This window comes from Eubalaena glacialis, chromosome 3, assembly GCF_028564815.1.
Source record: "Eubalaena glacialis isolate mEubGla1 chromosome 3, mEubGla1.1.hap2.+ XY, whole genome shotgun sequence".
In the NCBI taxonomy this organism is placed as follows: Eukaryota; Metazoa; Chordata; class Mammalia; order Artiodactyla; family Balaenidae; genus Eubalaena; species Eubalaena glacialis.
The window spans coordinates 142200620-142219082 of NC_083718.1; the positions used below are offsets into that span (position 1 = coordinate 142200620).

Here is an 18463-nt window from a genome sequence, read left to right on the forward strand (position 1 = left end):
ATTATTACTAATAATACATTTCCATAATAATCTAACATTTCCCACTTCTTTACATGTAAATTTACTTAAACCATAATAATCCTTTGAGCTAAACATTATTATCCCCATTTTATAGATGAAGAAATTGTAAAAGCACCTACAAAATATATATTGTATATAATTTTGTCAGGCTCTTGACAGAGTTCTTATTTTTCTAGAGAAAAACTCAGTAGTGAGAAAAGTGGTTAACTGAAATTAAAATACCAAAGTAAATTTTCAATCTCTTCAATACTGCTAATACAGGTCCTTTATAACCTGGAAACTCTCCCACTATACTAAAATCTTTTCACTGTGGCTAAGATGTTTCTACAGCACTTCTTATACAAACTATTCTAAGCTTGGGGGTGAGCGTGAAGCTCTGCATCAGCCCTATTCAGCTGCCTAATAAATTCATACAAGAAGCATCAAATTCAATAATAACCAGGAACATGGCCTTTCATGCCTTCTGCTAAAACTTCATCTGGCCTTGCAAAAAATATTTCTGAACTTTAGAATTTATTACCTAATTACAACAAGAGATGGTATAAACCAATTAATTAACTTGCCCAAAACCAAATTTTAAATTGTGTTTACGCGTCATCTAAATGTCATGGGGATAACAGTTCTACATACCACTGACAAATGGTGAAAACGTGCTGTGTACAACTATAAGTATATTTAAGATTGACTTAAGAAAAACATTCAGTTTAAGACTGAATGTTTTTTCTTCCAAGGTTTAGTTGCAGAAATAAATAAGCTGAGCCCCTTAATGTGAATCAAAGTAGCATTTAGAAAATGAAGCTTTTTTCTATCCGTTCTCCAATAAGCACAAAAGCAAGAATATCTAACACTTCTTTTGCAGCAAAATTACTTCATATAATTTATGCAGAAATAAACATCAGTATGTGTAACGGTGATTGTGAGGAAGATGGGATGGGGGACATCTAGAAATTTACAAATAAAAATAAGATCCAAAAAAAACCAAAGGTATGCTACAATGCATATATATATATATATATATATGTATATATATATATATATGTATATGTATATATATATATTTTTTTAAGTGTAAAACTCAGAACTGATAAAGGAATTTTTCTCTTAACTAGGGATTACACTGTTAAAGACTATCAAGTTTTTCTTTCCATCTTTTACTGAACTTTTTGTTTTTCTTTTTAATTTCTGAAGCACTTCTCTAACATGTGCAATATTCAAAATATAAAACTTGCAGATAATGTTTTTTAAGAGGGCAAGAGCAATCATTATGATATATTTATAAGAATGCAAAAACATATAGATTCCAATGATAATGAAAATGTAGCTGAATATCTAAAACCACATCTGAAAAGTGTTTTCTAAACTAAATCCCAATTATCAACATGTTAACAAAAAAACCCATTGAATATGTTCATTTAGTCCCAATTAATTTTGGCTAACCTAAACTTTATTCAATCATTCTGTAAATATTTATCAATCACCTACCTTGTGCTAGGTAATAGAGCAACACTGGAGAGGAAAAAAAAAGTATCAATATGTGCCATTTGCTTTATATTTATATGCCCTAATAATTAATCAATATATAAACTTCCAGAATCTTACAGTATTAATATTTCTTGAAAAAGATATTTCCAAAAATATGCATTTTTTGGAATCAACAACTCATAATTCAATAATATTCCAAAGAGAACTTCCAATAACGAAGAGGGTTATCTGGCACAGAAATATGCCAGCAAAAATAAAATAGATATAATCTATTTCAGTAATCTTAAAGTACACTGCCAAAATATGGAATTTAATGTTCTTACATAATGCTCAAAGTATTTTTCTTTCAATCTATTCCCGATTGCCTTATTAAAAAAAAAAAAAAAAATTGATTTTTATATCACTTGGCATTTTATGTGCTTTGATAGAGTACATTTTGCTTTATTAAACCACAATGTCTTTAGGCAGCACTAATGTATTAAAATATGCATCTTAAAAGTGAAGAGATTTCTTGCCAACAGTTTTAATTCCCCATGATAGTCAGATGGTCTAAAAATACTTTAACTGGTAAACTGGTATAACGTATAGATGGCTTATTGTGACCTTTCACATTGCCACCCCCAAACCAAATGCATCAGTGACTTTACCGTAGTTATAATCGGGGTACATATAAATACATAAATATTATATGTTCTATATTAAATATAAATATAAACTTCACCAAGAACATTTCTACTCAGTTACGCTCATTGAGATTAATAGGTAAGCAAAACTATAAAAACCTTCATGTGAAGGGAAGGGAGAGGAGAGTGAGAATTGGGAATGACTGCTAATATGTATGGGGTTTCTTTTTGGGGTGATGAAAATGTTCTTAAATTAGACTGTGGTGATGGTTGCACAACTCCAAATATACTAAAAACAACCGAACTGTATGCTTTAAATGGGTGAACTTTATGGTATGTGAAATATATCTCAATAAAGCTGCAGGAAAAAATCCTCCATATAAAAAAATTCATCAAGTTCCAGTCTCTAAAAGCATCCATGGGTATAAAACTATTGCTTCCCTTATGTCCACTTATTATATCATCTACCATTTTATTCACTAAGGGAGCTATCAATTGTAATGGTAACAATGGAAATTATAACACCCCACCTTTGGAAAGTAGCATTATACATCAAATAATTCAGTTTTGCCTAAGTCAGTGGATGCCTTAAACAATTACTACTTCATATAATTTTAATACAAACTAATTGCTCCAAAAAGCTCTGTATAGGTTCTTATACCTGGTAATCCAAAATGCTGAATCCCAAGCCTTTATGATCTTTTACTAGTTCAACAATCTTGACTTCAGGAGACCACAGGGCTAATTCCCCATCATCATCTTCTGTAGTATTGACATCTATATTGTGGTCAGCCTGAAATACCAAAGAACATAAATGCTTCAATACACTGTCCTTTCAAGTTTGAAAAGAATTAACGTATCAGGAATCTCATAGGTTCTTCTCAAAATGAGGATACTCTTTGGCATGCATAGTTTTTCTTTTTAATCTTTTTAAAAGGGGCATGCACTGGGGCACATATACTTTAGTATAAAACCTTCATGAAAATTCAAGCACTTAAAAAAACAGGTTGTTCATATAGTTGTGTTTTTTTTTTACGTTAAAGTGTCTGTTTCAAAGTATTAACACTGACCTCTTATACTAAAATGAGTTCTGTCATCCCAGTAGAAGCATAAAAGGAAAAATATGCAATTTAAGAAGATATGAAAACATCACACAAAATCAAAGCTTTTAAGATATTTAAGTAGCAATACCTGAATTCATAATTACAGTGAGAGACAGAGAAAGACACCAACACAGAGGCCAGGACAGGACACAGAGACACCACTTCTGTTGGCTCCTAGTTTTCAAGAAAAACTTTACAAGAAAAATAAGGTGAAAAAAAATCCAAGTTTTGGGAATCATCTAAGTCTAAAAACAGGTAAAAATCAGAGTTGAAATAATGAAAACCTGATCTTGGAGGAAGGAGGTCAACACAACTACTCAGTACACAGATCCTCAGCTGCTTTCCCTGACTCCACACCCGCACATCCCCTGTTCCAAGCTCCCTCCTTTCAGGGAAAAGAGTCACTGCCACATGAAATTCTAGGAAGCTAAATGACAGACGGTCAATGAGTCAACTACGCAGAAGGAGAATAGCTGCTCCAACCTTCTGCTTTTATACTATTTATAGAATTGGATTATATTCATGTGATTTATCTTCCCCAAATACTCTGAACTTCTATCTGAGGCTCAAGAATTATCTTCTTTTTCTTTGTGGCCCTAGCAATTAACAAAATGCCTGGCTTCTAGACTAGAATGGTGCAGGCTGTCATAGAGTTTACCATGGTTATCCCCTCAACCCGCAACAGTGCGCGGCTTATAGTAGGCACTCCATAAATGTTTGTTCAATACATAATGAATCAATCACCCATCTTTGAGTGGCCTTCCCTTGAAACTCTTTTTAAATAAAGCTATAGACTAAATAATAGTCTTTAAGAAGTCTACTTCTAAAAACTTTGAATGATCTTAGTAAATAAAATGGAAGTAAATAAAATAAAATGATGTACTTCCTATGAATATAATTTTGAGTGACCTGTGTAAGAAAATTCATTTAACAGAATCAAAGCTGGCAGATGTGGCAGGCAGAGGGACCCCTCTATTATGGAAGAGTAAGGCACCATAGCTAATACAAAAACATCTTAAAATTAGGGCTGGACCAGATCTCAAACTGTCCCTGCAGGACATGGTGGATTAAATCTAAACATGGGAACGATTTCTTGGTTCTTGAATTACAGAACTTGAAATTAGTGGGAACGTTCTGGATCAATAAACATCTGTTTATATCAGTCTGATGTGAGGAACTGATAGATTTAAAAAGAAAACACTTATACTTTCCAATAAAAAGTAAAGTTACAATGGTAATACAATACGATTGATGTTTTACTGAGGCATTTAATACCTTTACTGATTAATAAGCATTAGAATTTTGTCTGAGCTGCTTAACAATACAGGGTTTAAGAACCTAAGATCATATTGAGATAAATGAAAAAGAGAGACAGAAAAGGGAGCCAGGATTTTAAGAAACCACATATAATTTTAAAACCCAAGTTTATAGAAATTTCAAGGCAATCAACATATATAAGATATTATACTCCAACCAGAAATATATCACTTTGATACAATCCATTCTGCATAACTCTTGTATTTACAGAATAGAAAGCAATCAACTAATGGGCAGCAAGGATGACATTGAGCATAATTCAAAGCTGTTGTTTACCCATTGTGGTAAAGTATGACAGATGGGAGCACAGAGTCAGCAAGCGGAGTTGGTGATTTACACACCCTGTAAGATTAGATTAACGGCATTTTTATCAATAGAGGTAAGCTATCACCCACATTTAATTTTAGTAAAGATTGCAAGAATCATAAAAGTGTGGCATTTGAGTCCCTTCCTTGAAATATGTTTACCAAAGATAAGCATTAAAAAAACTTACCAATCAACAATCAATAATTTACTAAGCACTTCGTATATGTGCAGTAAAGAATAAAAACACCAAGAGATACAAAATAATTCTAAGATTTGGCCTCTGCCCACAGGAGCTGACAGTCTTCTTGAAAAAACAAACTTAATATACACTGAAGTATCTGTGACTACAGGACAGTGCTACACTCTTGTATTTTAGGAAATCACAAAAAAGGACAGGTGGACAGGAGAAGTTGAGAACAGCCATAGCTAATTTTTACTGAGCACTGTCCTTATGCAAGGCATTGTGCTAAGAACTTTGCACACATTACTTCATTTCCTTCTCTCACCACAGAGGAAGTAAGTACAATAAGTATCTTCGTTTTTCAGAGGAAGAAGATCAACAGAAAGTCAAGTTATTTGCTCCATCATTCAAATCATTAAGTGGTAGAGGCAACATTAGGGTCTATGTATCTTGAAAATCAGACCGTAGGTAGGTAAAAGGGAAGGCCCTGTGGATCAAAACTGGTGTTAATGGAATTACAATCTAAAAGAGTCTGGAAAGGGGAAAAGTGACATAAAAGTTACAAAAACATAATTTGGAAAAGCATGTGCTTCAAACTGTTTTCATAATTACAATGTTCTTTAAAAAAAAAAAAAAAAGACTACCAGGGGCACAGAAAGTGTTATTCTCTGACCTTCTGAAGGCTTTTACAGCAATTTTTAGACTCATTTCAAAATTGGTCATAGATCTTCGTGTTTTTAAAGCTCTGAAAAAGGGAAGCGCATTAGATATTCAATACTTACCAACATCTTAAACTTGTTAAGATGAACTGAGTTGAACTGGGAGCCAAAAGTAATGAGCTCAGGTAATTACTAAAAAAAGGTTTTCTAAAATCAAAGTGCATGCACATTAATGTTACCAACCTTTCAAGTTACCAAAAAAAAGAGTGAAGTTTCATGACATTAAAGAAAAGTAACAATTTGAAAAGCTATGCATTGTTGCCTTTGAGAGCTACTGTTGTCAAACAAAAGAGGAAGGTTTTTCCCTCCCCCTTCATATCACAATACACTCTCAGGACATCCCTGATGAAGGGGCATGCCTATGGGAACCACAGTGCGAGTATTCATTTAGTACCTCCATTTCAGGAAGAGAGGTGTCAGTGGTCCTTGGTTCATCTACAGAGGCTTCATCATCAAACAACCGTCGACAGCAAACCAAGGTGAAGGGGGGCGGCACTTCTTTAAGAAAGGAGACTGCTTCTCGGCGAGATTTCCCATAGAGCTGCACGCCATTGACCTAGAAAGATAAGGGATAAGTCAGAATTGAGGAGGCCCCAAATGAAAAAAAACAAAAATCTCTTTCTTACATCAATCTATCAAACTGAAAACAGGATAATTGTTTTATTTTCCCTGTAAACAAAGGGCCTAAATTTAATCATTTTAGTAGTACAAAAAAACAGAAATCCCTAAAATTTATAAAAATGAAGGCTAAAGTTTTACTGAACTTGGGTGAATAAAGTATAAAATGTGCTCAGAATACAACTATTACTGGGTATGTGATTTGCCTAATTTTTCACACCTCCCTGCTTTCTCCTTTCTATACTACAAAGTTGTATTCTCTCATCTACTCCCCATCTCTCCTTAAACACACTAAATATCAATGATAGCCTTCTTAAGACCGCTTCCTTTTGCTTTTTCATTTTGTAAGCATATCAATAGAGATATTAACACATTTTTAAGGCTGTTATAAACTGCTCAACTTACAATGTGTAGGTAACAAAATCTAGGATACTTGGCCATCAAAATTTAGCATCAGTTCACAATTTTCTTTCACATCCATAAACTCTTAATACCATCCTAGAAAAATCACCTCTGTAGAAAAGAAATACACATAACTTTGCCTCAGATCCATTCTTACGTACTCTGCTGACACAGCCATCAAGCGTAAGAAGTGTGTCAGATTTTCAAATTGTTTTATACAAGGGTCCCACATGTTTAGAACAAAAAGATAATCAACTATTCCTTATTAATGATTAATGCTTATCACCAAAAGATTATCTAAATTTCATATTATATATAGTGCATAGTAACAATTCTTTGCACCAAAGATGATTTAGAAACATAAGTCTATTCTAATTTTTCATATATATGACTTTAGCTCAAGGAGCTCGCTCATCTGTCTGCCACTCCCAAAAAGCTGAGGCATAAACACAGTCCAGGAAACATATAATCTTTTCACATCTGACTCCTACCTTCCTGGCAAGGTTCAGCAGCATTATTAGTTTTAAAAGTATTTCTGGTCTGGCCTTAATTTCTGACAGGTGCAGTGCTAATGTCCAGATAACTGGCAGGGTTGACTTTCCTGGGAGGAACCTTTCCACTAAATCTATCAAAATTGCTCAGAGAATAAGAGCACAGTGGGTTTTTGGAAGCATCCCATCAACAGTGGTCTGAGCCCAGAGTCATTCATCCCTTGGAACCACTCTCACCTGTAACATACCCAGCACTTAGCCATCAGAGCAGACATAATCTCCCTGCTTTTTAATTATTTACAAAGAAATCACCACATAGTAAAGAGGCCCACATGTGTTTCAGGGAGCTAGTCCTAAAAATTAAACATTGTCTCCCAGGACTTTATGACTGAGGAAGGGGTCCAGAGGATAGCAAGTTCAGCAGCACATGAAAGGTTTTTCCTGGAAGAACTGCAAGTCAATCTTCACACAAAAATGGGGAGGGAGGTACTTGCCACTGGTCACACCATGTCCATGGTGCCAACCAGTGCCATGAGCACAGAAAGTTCTAAAATCAACCAAATGGCGAGTAACATACTGAAAATAAAGCAAGCGGATAGATACAATCAAAGCAGGAATGCTACTCATGCACAAGTATTTTAGCTTGTGTTTCACATTACTTCAACAAATTTGAAAATCACTTTTCAGGTTTTTATCTTGGTGTACATTTAAATATTTATTTAGCTCATTATTTATTCATTTGAATTGTCTCCAATTATTATAGCAATGCCTGGTAGTCCTCCTCACCACTCTATATGGCTAAAGGGATTGGTCACATTTCCCATTAGCAACTCCTATCTAAGGGGATTTATGGCTGCTGTAAATAGCTGCTCTGGGCTGAGACTTGGCACAATGTTCTAACCCTGAAGCATATTTGTGTTCCTAGTTTTAAGCTCTAAGGAGTACATTAGACAGACAGACACACACACACACACACGTACAGTTCAGGAGTTTATTTGGCTAACTTTACAGAGACTTTTTAATTTCTGTATTCAGTTGCTCAGAAGCAGCCAATTTTTTTTTTAACATCTTTATTGGAATATAATTGCTTTACATTGTTGTGTTAGTTTCTGCTGTATAACAAAGTGAATCAGCTATACGTATACATATATCCCCATATCCCCTCCCTCTTGCGTCTCCCTCCCTCCCTCCCCATGCCACCCCTCTAGGTGGTCACAAAGCACCATGCTGATCTCCCTGTGCTATGCGGCTGGAAGATGCCAATTTTTATTTTAGAGTTCACAATATTTTTCTAGACTCTTCAAACCTCTTAAGTACTGTCAAGTCTCAATTATTCAGACTTTGTGACTAGAAAACACATACACATGTATTCATCTGCAGAGTACATAATACTGGACAAGTATTGTCCCACTACTTCATTCAATCCCCATTCAATCCTATCCTATAAAGGTTGCTTATGTCTTTTCACGGTGGTCATGTTGCCAGTATCTCACAGTGAGATAATGTATAAAGCATTATCTTTACATGGACAATATTCCATTAGATCCTCACAAACATAGAGTGAAGTAGGCATTTACTGATGAAGAAAATGATTCCCAAAAAAAGTGACATGCTAGGACATACGGTTCAGCTGTGGCAAACTCAGAACCAAAAGCAGCTCTCTGACTTGCAAACCTGTGCTTCTTTCCCTATCCCAAGTTCTTTCACTAGAAATCTATACTTATGAATTCAACCAATCTTCATGCTACCTCATTACATCACATTCTATTACAAGGGAGAAGGCCCATGGAATTCCAATCTCGGCTAAGGCACAAAGGACTCAGGTGATGGCTGAGATCACCTACACTTGCTCTACTCAGATCCAGCCAACATTTCTTTATCACCTACCAGGTACTAGTAGTGAATTATACTTAATGCTACTGAGCTGTAGACTAAAAATGCTTTAAATGATACAGTTTATGTTATGTTTATTTACCACAAAAAAGTAAACTAAACTGGTTTTTACTCATATTTCCATATCTCTCAAATAAATATATCTCATTTCTCAATACCTAATAACTACATATTATGGCAATGTTTTCCAAATGGTCTCCAATCTGCAGATTATCATGTGTGACAGCACAAAGTTATGTCATATACTCTGCAAATCAGATGAGAAAGACATGATTCAGCACCAAAAAACTCATAAGCGACAGAGTAAAGTCTAGGGCATTAATCCACAATAAGCGTCCCAATATCATTCCTTGAACACCTCTAAAAATAAGCCATTTACTACATCTTAAAACAGGACCTGGCCTCCCATGCTTATGATAACATTTGCCAACAGTCACAGCACTTTTCTCTCTGACCTCAAAATTCAACTCGGAGTTCTCAACATACCCCTCCAGGTGACTGAACACTACTTAAAAAACCCAGCAAGAAACCTATTTTCTATTCTTGCCATCCCACTTTAAGCAAATATAAATTTTAGAGAGAAATCTCTACTTCAAGGCCCATGGGATTCTAATCTTGGCTAAAGCAACTAGGTTGACTCTATTAAACCCAACCTAGGACTTCCTGTGGATCCAACACTTGGGAGAACCCTCTTCTGCACGGCCTTCTCAAAGTTTGACCATTCCCTGTATCTTTTTTTAGAAGCTTAGAAAGTAGTGTGATGTATTGAAAAACCAGTGAAATGGGAGTTAGAAAACATGAACTAAGGTCATCACTCTACCAGTGAATAAAGCTAGGGGAAATCAATGCCTTGTTTTCTTATCTGTAAAATTAAGGGTTGTTGCTTGGTTTGTCTGCTGTGTTGGCTATAGAACTTTCCAATCTAACAAAATCTCTCAAGGCAGTCATGTCACAGCAGAAGTGCTCTAGAATTGCTCTGACTGAAGAGAGGCTGAGAAGCCTGAGTGAGCCCAGTAGAGGCTGCCATTATGGCGAGGAGGGAGTCCCAAGGAGACAATCTGAAAGCTAGTCAGTAACACATAAGCCTGAGGTTATCCAGCTCTAATCCTTATTAGAAATAATCAACAAAACCTGCAAATAAATGTGACTACATGTTCCAAACAAGGGTCAGGGGTTAGATTCTTAAAAAGAATTTTGAAAAAAAAAATACTAATTATGCTATCAAACTAAAACAGGACATTAGCTTCTTTCTTAGTTAATCATTTAAATAAGCACTCAAAAGGACATCTCAGGTGTCCCAAAAGACGGGGAAAATGAACTGAAAGTATGTTATCTACTTCACTTATCATTACATAAGTTGTTAGTATTTTTCTTCATCTTTATTTTATTTTTTCCAGCTTTATTGAAATATAATTGACATATACCATGTAAAAGTTTAAGGTGTACAATGTAATGATTTGATATATATACTGTGAAATCATTACCACAATGAGGTTAGTTAACACATCTATCACCTCACATAGTTACCATATTTTGTGTGTGTGTGTCTGTGTTTGTGTGTGGTAAGAACACTTAAGATCTACTCTTTCAGCAACTTTCAAGCACACAACACAGTTCTGTTAAGTACAGTCACCAATTATTTTTCAATCTAAGTAGCTCACATTACATTGGTATCGATGATGTAACTCTGTGGATTTCTGGTGAGAACACATTCTCCTACAACTTAAAAATTCCTGCCCTGTGTCTTTTTCCCCTCAAAAATTTTACCTCAAGAAGCTCATCTTCTGGCTGTAGGAGGTTCAGTGTATCAAGAGGACCACCTGGAGCAATCGAAGAGATATAATGGTGCCCATCAAAGGAATCCACTTCCATGCCAAGCCTCAGAGTGTGAATGGGCAGCAGCTGCAACAAAACACAGAACAGTAATATAAACACGACAAGGACACATCCGGCTGTTAATCCTCTATCAAGTATTTTTTTTGACACAGAAGCCCCATCCCCTGAATCAGATCACCAAAATCCCAAAAGAGACAATAAGGGGAAAACTAGCCTCAAGTAAAACATGAAGTCATTTGTCATCTTGTTCTCACTCTTGTCCTCTCAGATTCCTTGGGAATGGAGAGACAGACGTACAAAGTCTCCAGTTCTAAGCTCCAAACTTCCTATAGTTCCCAGTATGTATTCTGTGTTTCACTTTTCTGCAGGGCTTCCCATCCCTCAGGACATCTAGCTCCTTTATATTACCTAAGTTCCACTCACACTTCAATACTAAAGCAGTATCACTTCCAAGAAGCCCTTCCTGATATCTGAGCTAATCTGCTTCCATCTGGGGTCCAAGATCATCCTGTACACATCTCCATCACAGCTCACAATACACTGCTTTTAAAATTCCTATTTTCTTAACTGCCCCCCCCCCCCACTGCTTGAGGGTATCTTTTCTCTCTATAACCTCATGCCCTAGAATAGTACCAGGCATCTGAACATGGGCTCATTACATGTTATCTGAACTAATCCATGAAAGATGGTACCTCTTTCAAGATGTCTTTTTCCATCTCACCAGCTTAAGAGAGAACAATTTCTGATTTGGGGGAGGTACGGGTGTGTAATAAGGAAGGCAATCATTATTCCACTCTAGGATTGGTTCTGTTGACTTAGAAGGATTCATATGGGTTCAGATATGAGCCAAGCATTAAGAAATTCCAGCCAATGTCAAGGTAAAAAGATGAGTGTCTTAGTGTTGTTGGCTCTAAAGGTCAAAGGCATTCACCAAACTCCATTCCCCTGACTTTCAAAATTGGAACTAATGATTTCTCATTGTGGATATATAAACTCAAACATGGTAAATGGTACTACAATAGTCTGTTTATCCAAAATACCAGGCCCATATCTAACTGTATATTTGCTAAGGAGAAAACCCTACACAAGGTGGCAATGCATCCACAACATGGCTCTTTCCCTATTTCCTTTCCTCTGTGATCACTTATCCTGGAGCTTGTCACCTCCCCTTGGTCATCTGCTCTGAGTCCTCAGAGTTCCACAGGCCTTGCTTCAGACACCACCTGGGGCTCATTTCCATCCCACTACAGACAAACAGATAAATGTGAAGTGGCAAGGCATCCAGCTGACTAAGGCCTCAATGGCTTAAAACAGGTAGGAGGGATTCCTGGCCTAGGGCTAATTTTCTGAAAATTAAGTGCTCTTGACCACCAAGCACTTCAGGATCTACAGCCATCTCTGGCAATAAGATATTCTAGCAATGTGAGGGTAAGACTGCTTTTACTCTTGTTCCCTCTCTGTGATCTCTTTATTTCTCACTGCTGCCACCTCATTCTGTTTAGTCATTGTACCAAATCCTGTATATCAAGCTAGGAGACATTAGGGTCAGTTTCTTTAGCACTAAAAGGTGAATAAAAACTCTGAGAAATGTTTCTGTAATAACACTTTACCCATCCATCTCTGCCAACTCTCTTCCTTCCTTTGTTTATGAGCCAAACACTAGGGCAGGGAGTGGTCAGTGGGTCCACCTGTAGGTCATCCCCAGTGCTGTGCTAAAGTATGCTTGCAAGAGCGGATTTTTCAATTTTCAGGAATTCTGCAAGCCAGTTGTTAATGACAGCCATTATTAAATATGAAATTATAAGATTACAATTAAATAAATAATATTAAAAATAAATATAGTAAGTACTCAAAATCCATCACTTCCTAATTATTTTGACCACATTTTATCTATGTTCTTGAAGTGACTTCTATCTGTTATACATGTATGGTGGAAACACTCTCTATCTAAGAATTTAGGGAATACCAAAGGGATGAACAACTGAAAAAGACAGATGAAATGGTTGATTTGTCTAGCACTAAATGCAGGTAGGTCAGGTAACAATATAGTCCTGCTCCCATGGAAAAACCTGCATCAATGAAGTGCTACTGTGAATCGATACCTAACTCAGTGTTCATTGCTGTCATTTTGGTTGCTTGAAATCTGCCACGGTGGAACTATTTATACCACAGGTATTGGTAAAGGCTACAAATTAGGGTTGCCTTTTTTTTTTTTTTTGAGGGCTAGACATTTCCCAGCATATCACTGATCTACAATCTAGTTTGGACATGATACCCAGCATATATTTATAGAGTGTAAACTATGTGCAAGGATTTGAGCTTTGGGCTGGAATTACAGGATGAACAAAAGAAACAGTTTCTACCCTCCGGAACTAACATCTAGGATGGAAGACAGACAGTATAAACAAGCAAGAGAGCGAGCAGAGACAAGCAAAACAAGTAAGCCAATAAACAATGCACCAACAAACAAGTGAAAGATAAACCCCAAGTTACCAACTGTGATAAGTGCTATGAAGGAGCTAATCAGGGTCAGGACATCACACACAACTGTGGAGGCTGTTTGAAAAGTTGGTCAGAGTAGGTTTCACAGAGATGGGGACATTTAAGGTGAGAACACATATATATGGAATATAAAAGGAAAAAAAAATGGTCATGAAGAACCTAGGGGCAAGACGGGAATAAAGACGCAGACCTACTAGAGAATGGACTTGAGGATACGGGGAGGGGGAAGGGTAAGCTGGGACAAAGTGAAAGAGTGGCATGGACATATATATACACTACCAAATGTAAAATAGATAGCTAGTGGGAAGCAGCTGCATAGCACAGGGAGATCAGCTCGGTGCTTTGTGACCACCTAGAGGGGTGGGATAGGGAGGGTGGGAGGGAGGGAGATGCAAGAGGGAAGAGATATGGGGATATATGTATATGTATAACTGATTCACTTTGTTATAAAGCAGAAACTAACACACCATTGTAAAGCAATTATACGCCAATAAAGATGTTTAAAAAAAGGTATGCAGATGGAAAATAAGCATATGAAAAATAATAATAAAAAAAATTTTTTTTTTAAATTAAGGGGAAAAAGTTCATATCAACTGATATAAAGGTGAACAAAGATGAAAGAAAAAAAAAAAAAAAAGAATGAGTCAGCCCTACAAAGAGCCTGCTTGGGGACTGCTTGTGGGAGGTTAGTGAAAAAGGTAATTGCAAAATTTTTGGTTTGAGCAACTGAGTAGATGGTGGTAGCAATTTCTGCATAGAAATAAGTGCCCAAATTAAAAGACATTGCTGTACACACAATTTGCTACTTATATAATAGCATGCCCTCATAAAAAAATAAAAGGATTAAGGAGGGAACTGATTCCAGTCTCCCCTGCCAGCCCCCTACTAATCAATCCTGCTCTATTCCCCACATCTATGGAGCAGCTGATGTCAGGAACAGGTTGGAGCACTGAAGAGCAGCAGACGCTCACCCATGGAATCCCTTGCCCACCAGATACAGGACTGTGCCCTTCTAGGCTATTCCCCCCGACATCTATAAACACCACATGCTCCCTAGAAATGTGCGCCATGAACGGAACACACGTGCCCCATCTTCCATCACACTGAACAAATAAACCAGAAATGATGTTTACAAAATCTGTCAATCTAAAAGACGCCTACCTAATATTCATTCTGCATCTAAATCTGAGTACAGCTGGGTTTCTGAGACTTCATGTTACATGGCTGCAGGTTTCTCTGTGGGAGCAGGACTGTTTAATTACCTGTCCCAGCTGCATTTTGCAACTAAACAAATCAACCGTTTCATCTGTTTCTTTCGGTTTTCCACCCTTTCGGAATTCTGAGAGCAGAAAGGGCTAAAATGACAGGAGTGGGTGCAACAGACAGATGATTGATGCCTTCACACACAGAGCACGTTATGCTTTTTGATGCTTATTCAATGCGCTTTGCAAGGGGTCCTATTTAAATCTACAAAGTTAATGAGCCGCGGGATTTTCATGATCCTGATATGACAAGTAAAGGATACAAGGAAATATATCCAAGGAAAGTGTGACCACTGTGTGATTTACTATCAGCACTAAAATGATGAAGATCAAATGAGATCAAGAAAGCTAGAGGAGGACTTCCCTGACGGCGCAGTGGTTAAAAATCTGCCTGCCAATGCAGGGGACACAGGTTCGAGCCCTGGTCCGGGAAGATCCCACATGCCGTGGAGCAACTAAGCCCGAGCGCCACAACTACTGAAACCCACGCGCCTAGAGCCCGTGCTCTGCAACAAGAGAGGCCACTGCAATGAGAAGCACGCACAGCGCAAGGAAGAGCAGCCCCCATTCACCACAACTAGAGATAGCCCGCGTGCAGCAACGAAGACTCAACGCAGCCAAAATAAATAAATTTATTTATTTATTTTTTTAAAAAGAAAGAAAGCTAGAGGCCTTGAACCTATGAGTGGAGAGACCTGTCAGGAAACAAGCTGCAGCTCATTCATTTCACTAGAAGCTCTACTTTTAGGTCCCTCAAACAAGATATCAAAATGCTCAAGTAGGAATATAAATGATGTTGCTCCAGGGGGAAGAAAAACTTCTGGAGAGGAATACCTATGTCAGTGGGATGGGGGATGATGCTTCAAAAAAATCTGAACAAAAAATAAAACACGACAGAAAGAACCCTATGACTGGTTCTTATAACACACACACACACACACACACACACACACACACACATCCTCTCTCTCTCTCTCTGTCAATGGAGATATTAAATAATCATTTATGTTTAAAGATTAGGTACAAAGAGTTACTAAATTTACCACGAATAAAAAACAAACTTTCCAAGAATGAGGCTACAACTTTTAAACTAATGGTGAAACACAGGTTAATACCCTCAAAAGTTAGGTATGTTCACGCAGAGGTTATGCAAGACAATCAAACAATCTAGTAAAGATTGATTTATATTAGTTTTTCTCACTCATCTAAAATTTTAATTCTGGGGAATTCCCTGATGGTCCAGTGGTTAGGACTCCACGCTTTCACTGCTGAGGGCCCAGGTTCAATTCCTGGTGGGGGAACTAAGATCCCACAAGCCTCAAGGAACATCCAAAAAAAATAAAAATAAAAAATAAAATTTTAATTCTGAATGTTTAAAAAACACACATTACACTCCGTTGTACAGAAATACATTGAAGGATCTCTTCAGCTACCTAACACCAAGGTCAAGCATCAGTTGCCATTTTTTCATTTCAGATATCATTGATGTTACCTGTCTGGCCCATGTGATATTTGAGCTTTTTTTTTTTTTAACATCTTTATTGGAGTATAATTGCTTTACAATGGTGTGTTAGTTTCTGCTGTATAACAAAGTGAATCAGCTATACGTATACATATATCCCCATGTCTCCTCCATCTTGCGTGTCCCTCCCACCCTCCCTATCCCACCCTTCCTATCCCACCCTTCTAGGAGGTCACAAAGCACCCAGCTAAACTCCCTGTGCTATGCAGCTGCTTCCCACTAGCTATCTATTTTACATTTGAGAGTGTATATTATATCCATGCCACTCTCTCACTTCGTCCCAGCTTACCCTTCCCCCTTCCTGTGTCCTCAAGTCCATTCTCTACATCTGCATCTTTATTCCTGTCCTACCCTTAGGTTCCTCAGAACCTTTTTTTTTTTTTAGATTCCATACATATGTGTTAGCATACGGTATTTGTTCTTCTCTTTCTGACTTACTTCACTCTGTATAACAGTCTCTAGGTCCATCCACCTCATGACAAATAACTCAATTTCGTTTCTTTTTATGGCTGAGTAAAATTGCATTGTATATATGTGCCACATCTTTTTATCCATTCATCTGTCGATGGACACTTAGGTTGCTTCCATGTCCTGGCTAATGTAAATAGTGCTGCAATGAACACTGTGTTACATGACTCTTTTTAAATTATGATTTTCTCAGGGTATATGCCCAGGAGTGGGATTGCTGGGTCATATGGTAGTTCTATTTTTAGTTTTTTAAGGAACCTCCATACTGTTCTCCACAGTGACTGTAGCAATTTACATTCCCACCAACAGTGCAAGAGGATTCCGTTTCCTCCACACCCTCTCCAGCATTTACTGTTTGTATATTTCTTGATGGCCATTCTGACTGGTGTGAGGTGATACCTCATTCTTTTTTTTAATTAATTTATTTTATTTATTCATTTTTTGCTGCATTGGGTCTTCATTGCTGCACGCAGGCTTTTTCTAGTTGCAGTGAGCGGGGGCTACTCTTCGTTGCGGTGCATGGGCTTCTCACTGCTGTGGCTTCTCTTGTTGCGGATCACGGGTTCTAGGTGCACGGGCTTCAGTAGTTGTGGCACGCCGGCTCAGTAGTTGTGGATCGTAGGCTCTAGAGCACAGGCTCAGTAGTTGTGGTGCACGGGCTTAGTTGCTCCGAGGCATGTGGGATCTTCCCAGACCAGGGCTCGAACCTGTGTGTCCCCTGCATTGGCAGGCAGATTCTTAACCACTGCTCCACCAGGGAAGCCCGAGGTGATACCTCATTGTAGTTTTTATTTGCATTTCTCTAATGATTAGTGATGTTGAGCATCCTTTCATGTGTTCCCTGGCAATCTGTATATCTTCTTTGGAGAAATGTCTATTTAGGTCTTCTGCCCATTTTTGGATTGGGTTGTTTGTTTCTTTGATATTGAGCTGCATGAGCTGCTTGTATATTTTAGAAAAAAATCCTTTGTCAGTGGCTCCGTTTGCAAATATTTTCTCTCATTCTGAGGGCTGTCTTTTCATCTTGTTTATGGTTTACTTTGCTGTGCAAAAGCTTTTAAGTTTCATTAGGTCCCATTTGTTTATTTTTGTTTTTACTTCCACTTCTCTAGGAGGTGGGTCAAAAAGGATCTTGCTGTGATTTATGTCATAGAGTGTTCTGCCTATGTTTTCCTCTAGGAGTTTTATAGTATCTGGCCTTACATTTAGGTCTTTAATCCATTTTGAGTTTATTTTTGTGTATGGTGTTAAGGAGTGTTCTAATTTCATTCTTTTACATGTAGCTGTCCAGTTTTCCCAGCACCACTTATTGAAGAGGCTGATTTTTCTCCATTGTATATTCTTGCCTCCTTTATCAAAGATTAGGTGACCATAGGTGCGTGGGTTTATCTCTGGGCTTTCTATCCTGTTCCATTGATTTATAGTTCTGTTTTTGTGCCAGAACAATGCTGTCTTGATTACTGTAGCTTTGTAGCATAGTCTGAAGTCAGGAAGCCTGATTCCTCCAGCTCTGTTTTTCTGTCTCAAGATTGCTTTGGCTATTCGGGGTCTTTTGGGTCTGTCTCCATACAAACTGGGCAATTTTTTGTTCTAGTTCTGTGAAAAATGCCGCTGGTAGTTTGATAGGGATTGCATTGAATCTGTAAATTGCTTTGGGTAGTATAGTCATTTTCACAATGTTGATTCTTCCAATCCAAGAACATGGTATATCTCTCCA

General features: G+C 37.4%; 1 protein-coding gene across 5 annotated transcripts in view; it reads right to left on the minus strand.

The window, feature by feature from the left end:
• The window catches only part of PATJ (PATJ crumbs cell polarity complex component), a 350262-nt gene that overhangs the window by 271041 nt on the left and 60758 nt on the right, over positions 1-18463 (minus strand). For all 5 annotated transcript variants that reach the window (XM_061184132.1, XM_061184131.1, XM_061184130.1 and 2 more), the window contains exons 15-17: positions 10924-11058; positions 6147-6308; positions 2788-2919 (exon numbers count right to left, since the gene is read on the minus strand). In XM_061184132.1, the coding sequence (XP_061040115.1) occupies positions 2788-2919; positions 6147-6308; positions 10924-11058 (429 nt within the window). The remainder of the gene's footprint in view (positions 1-2787; positions 2920-6146; positions 6309-10923; positions 11059-18463) is intronic.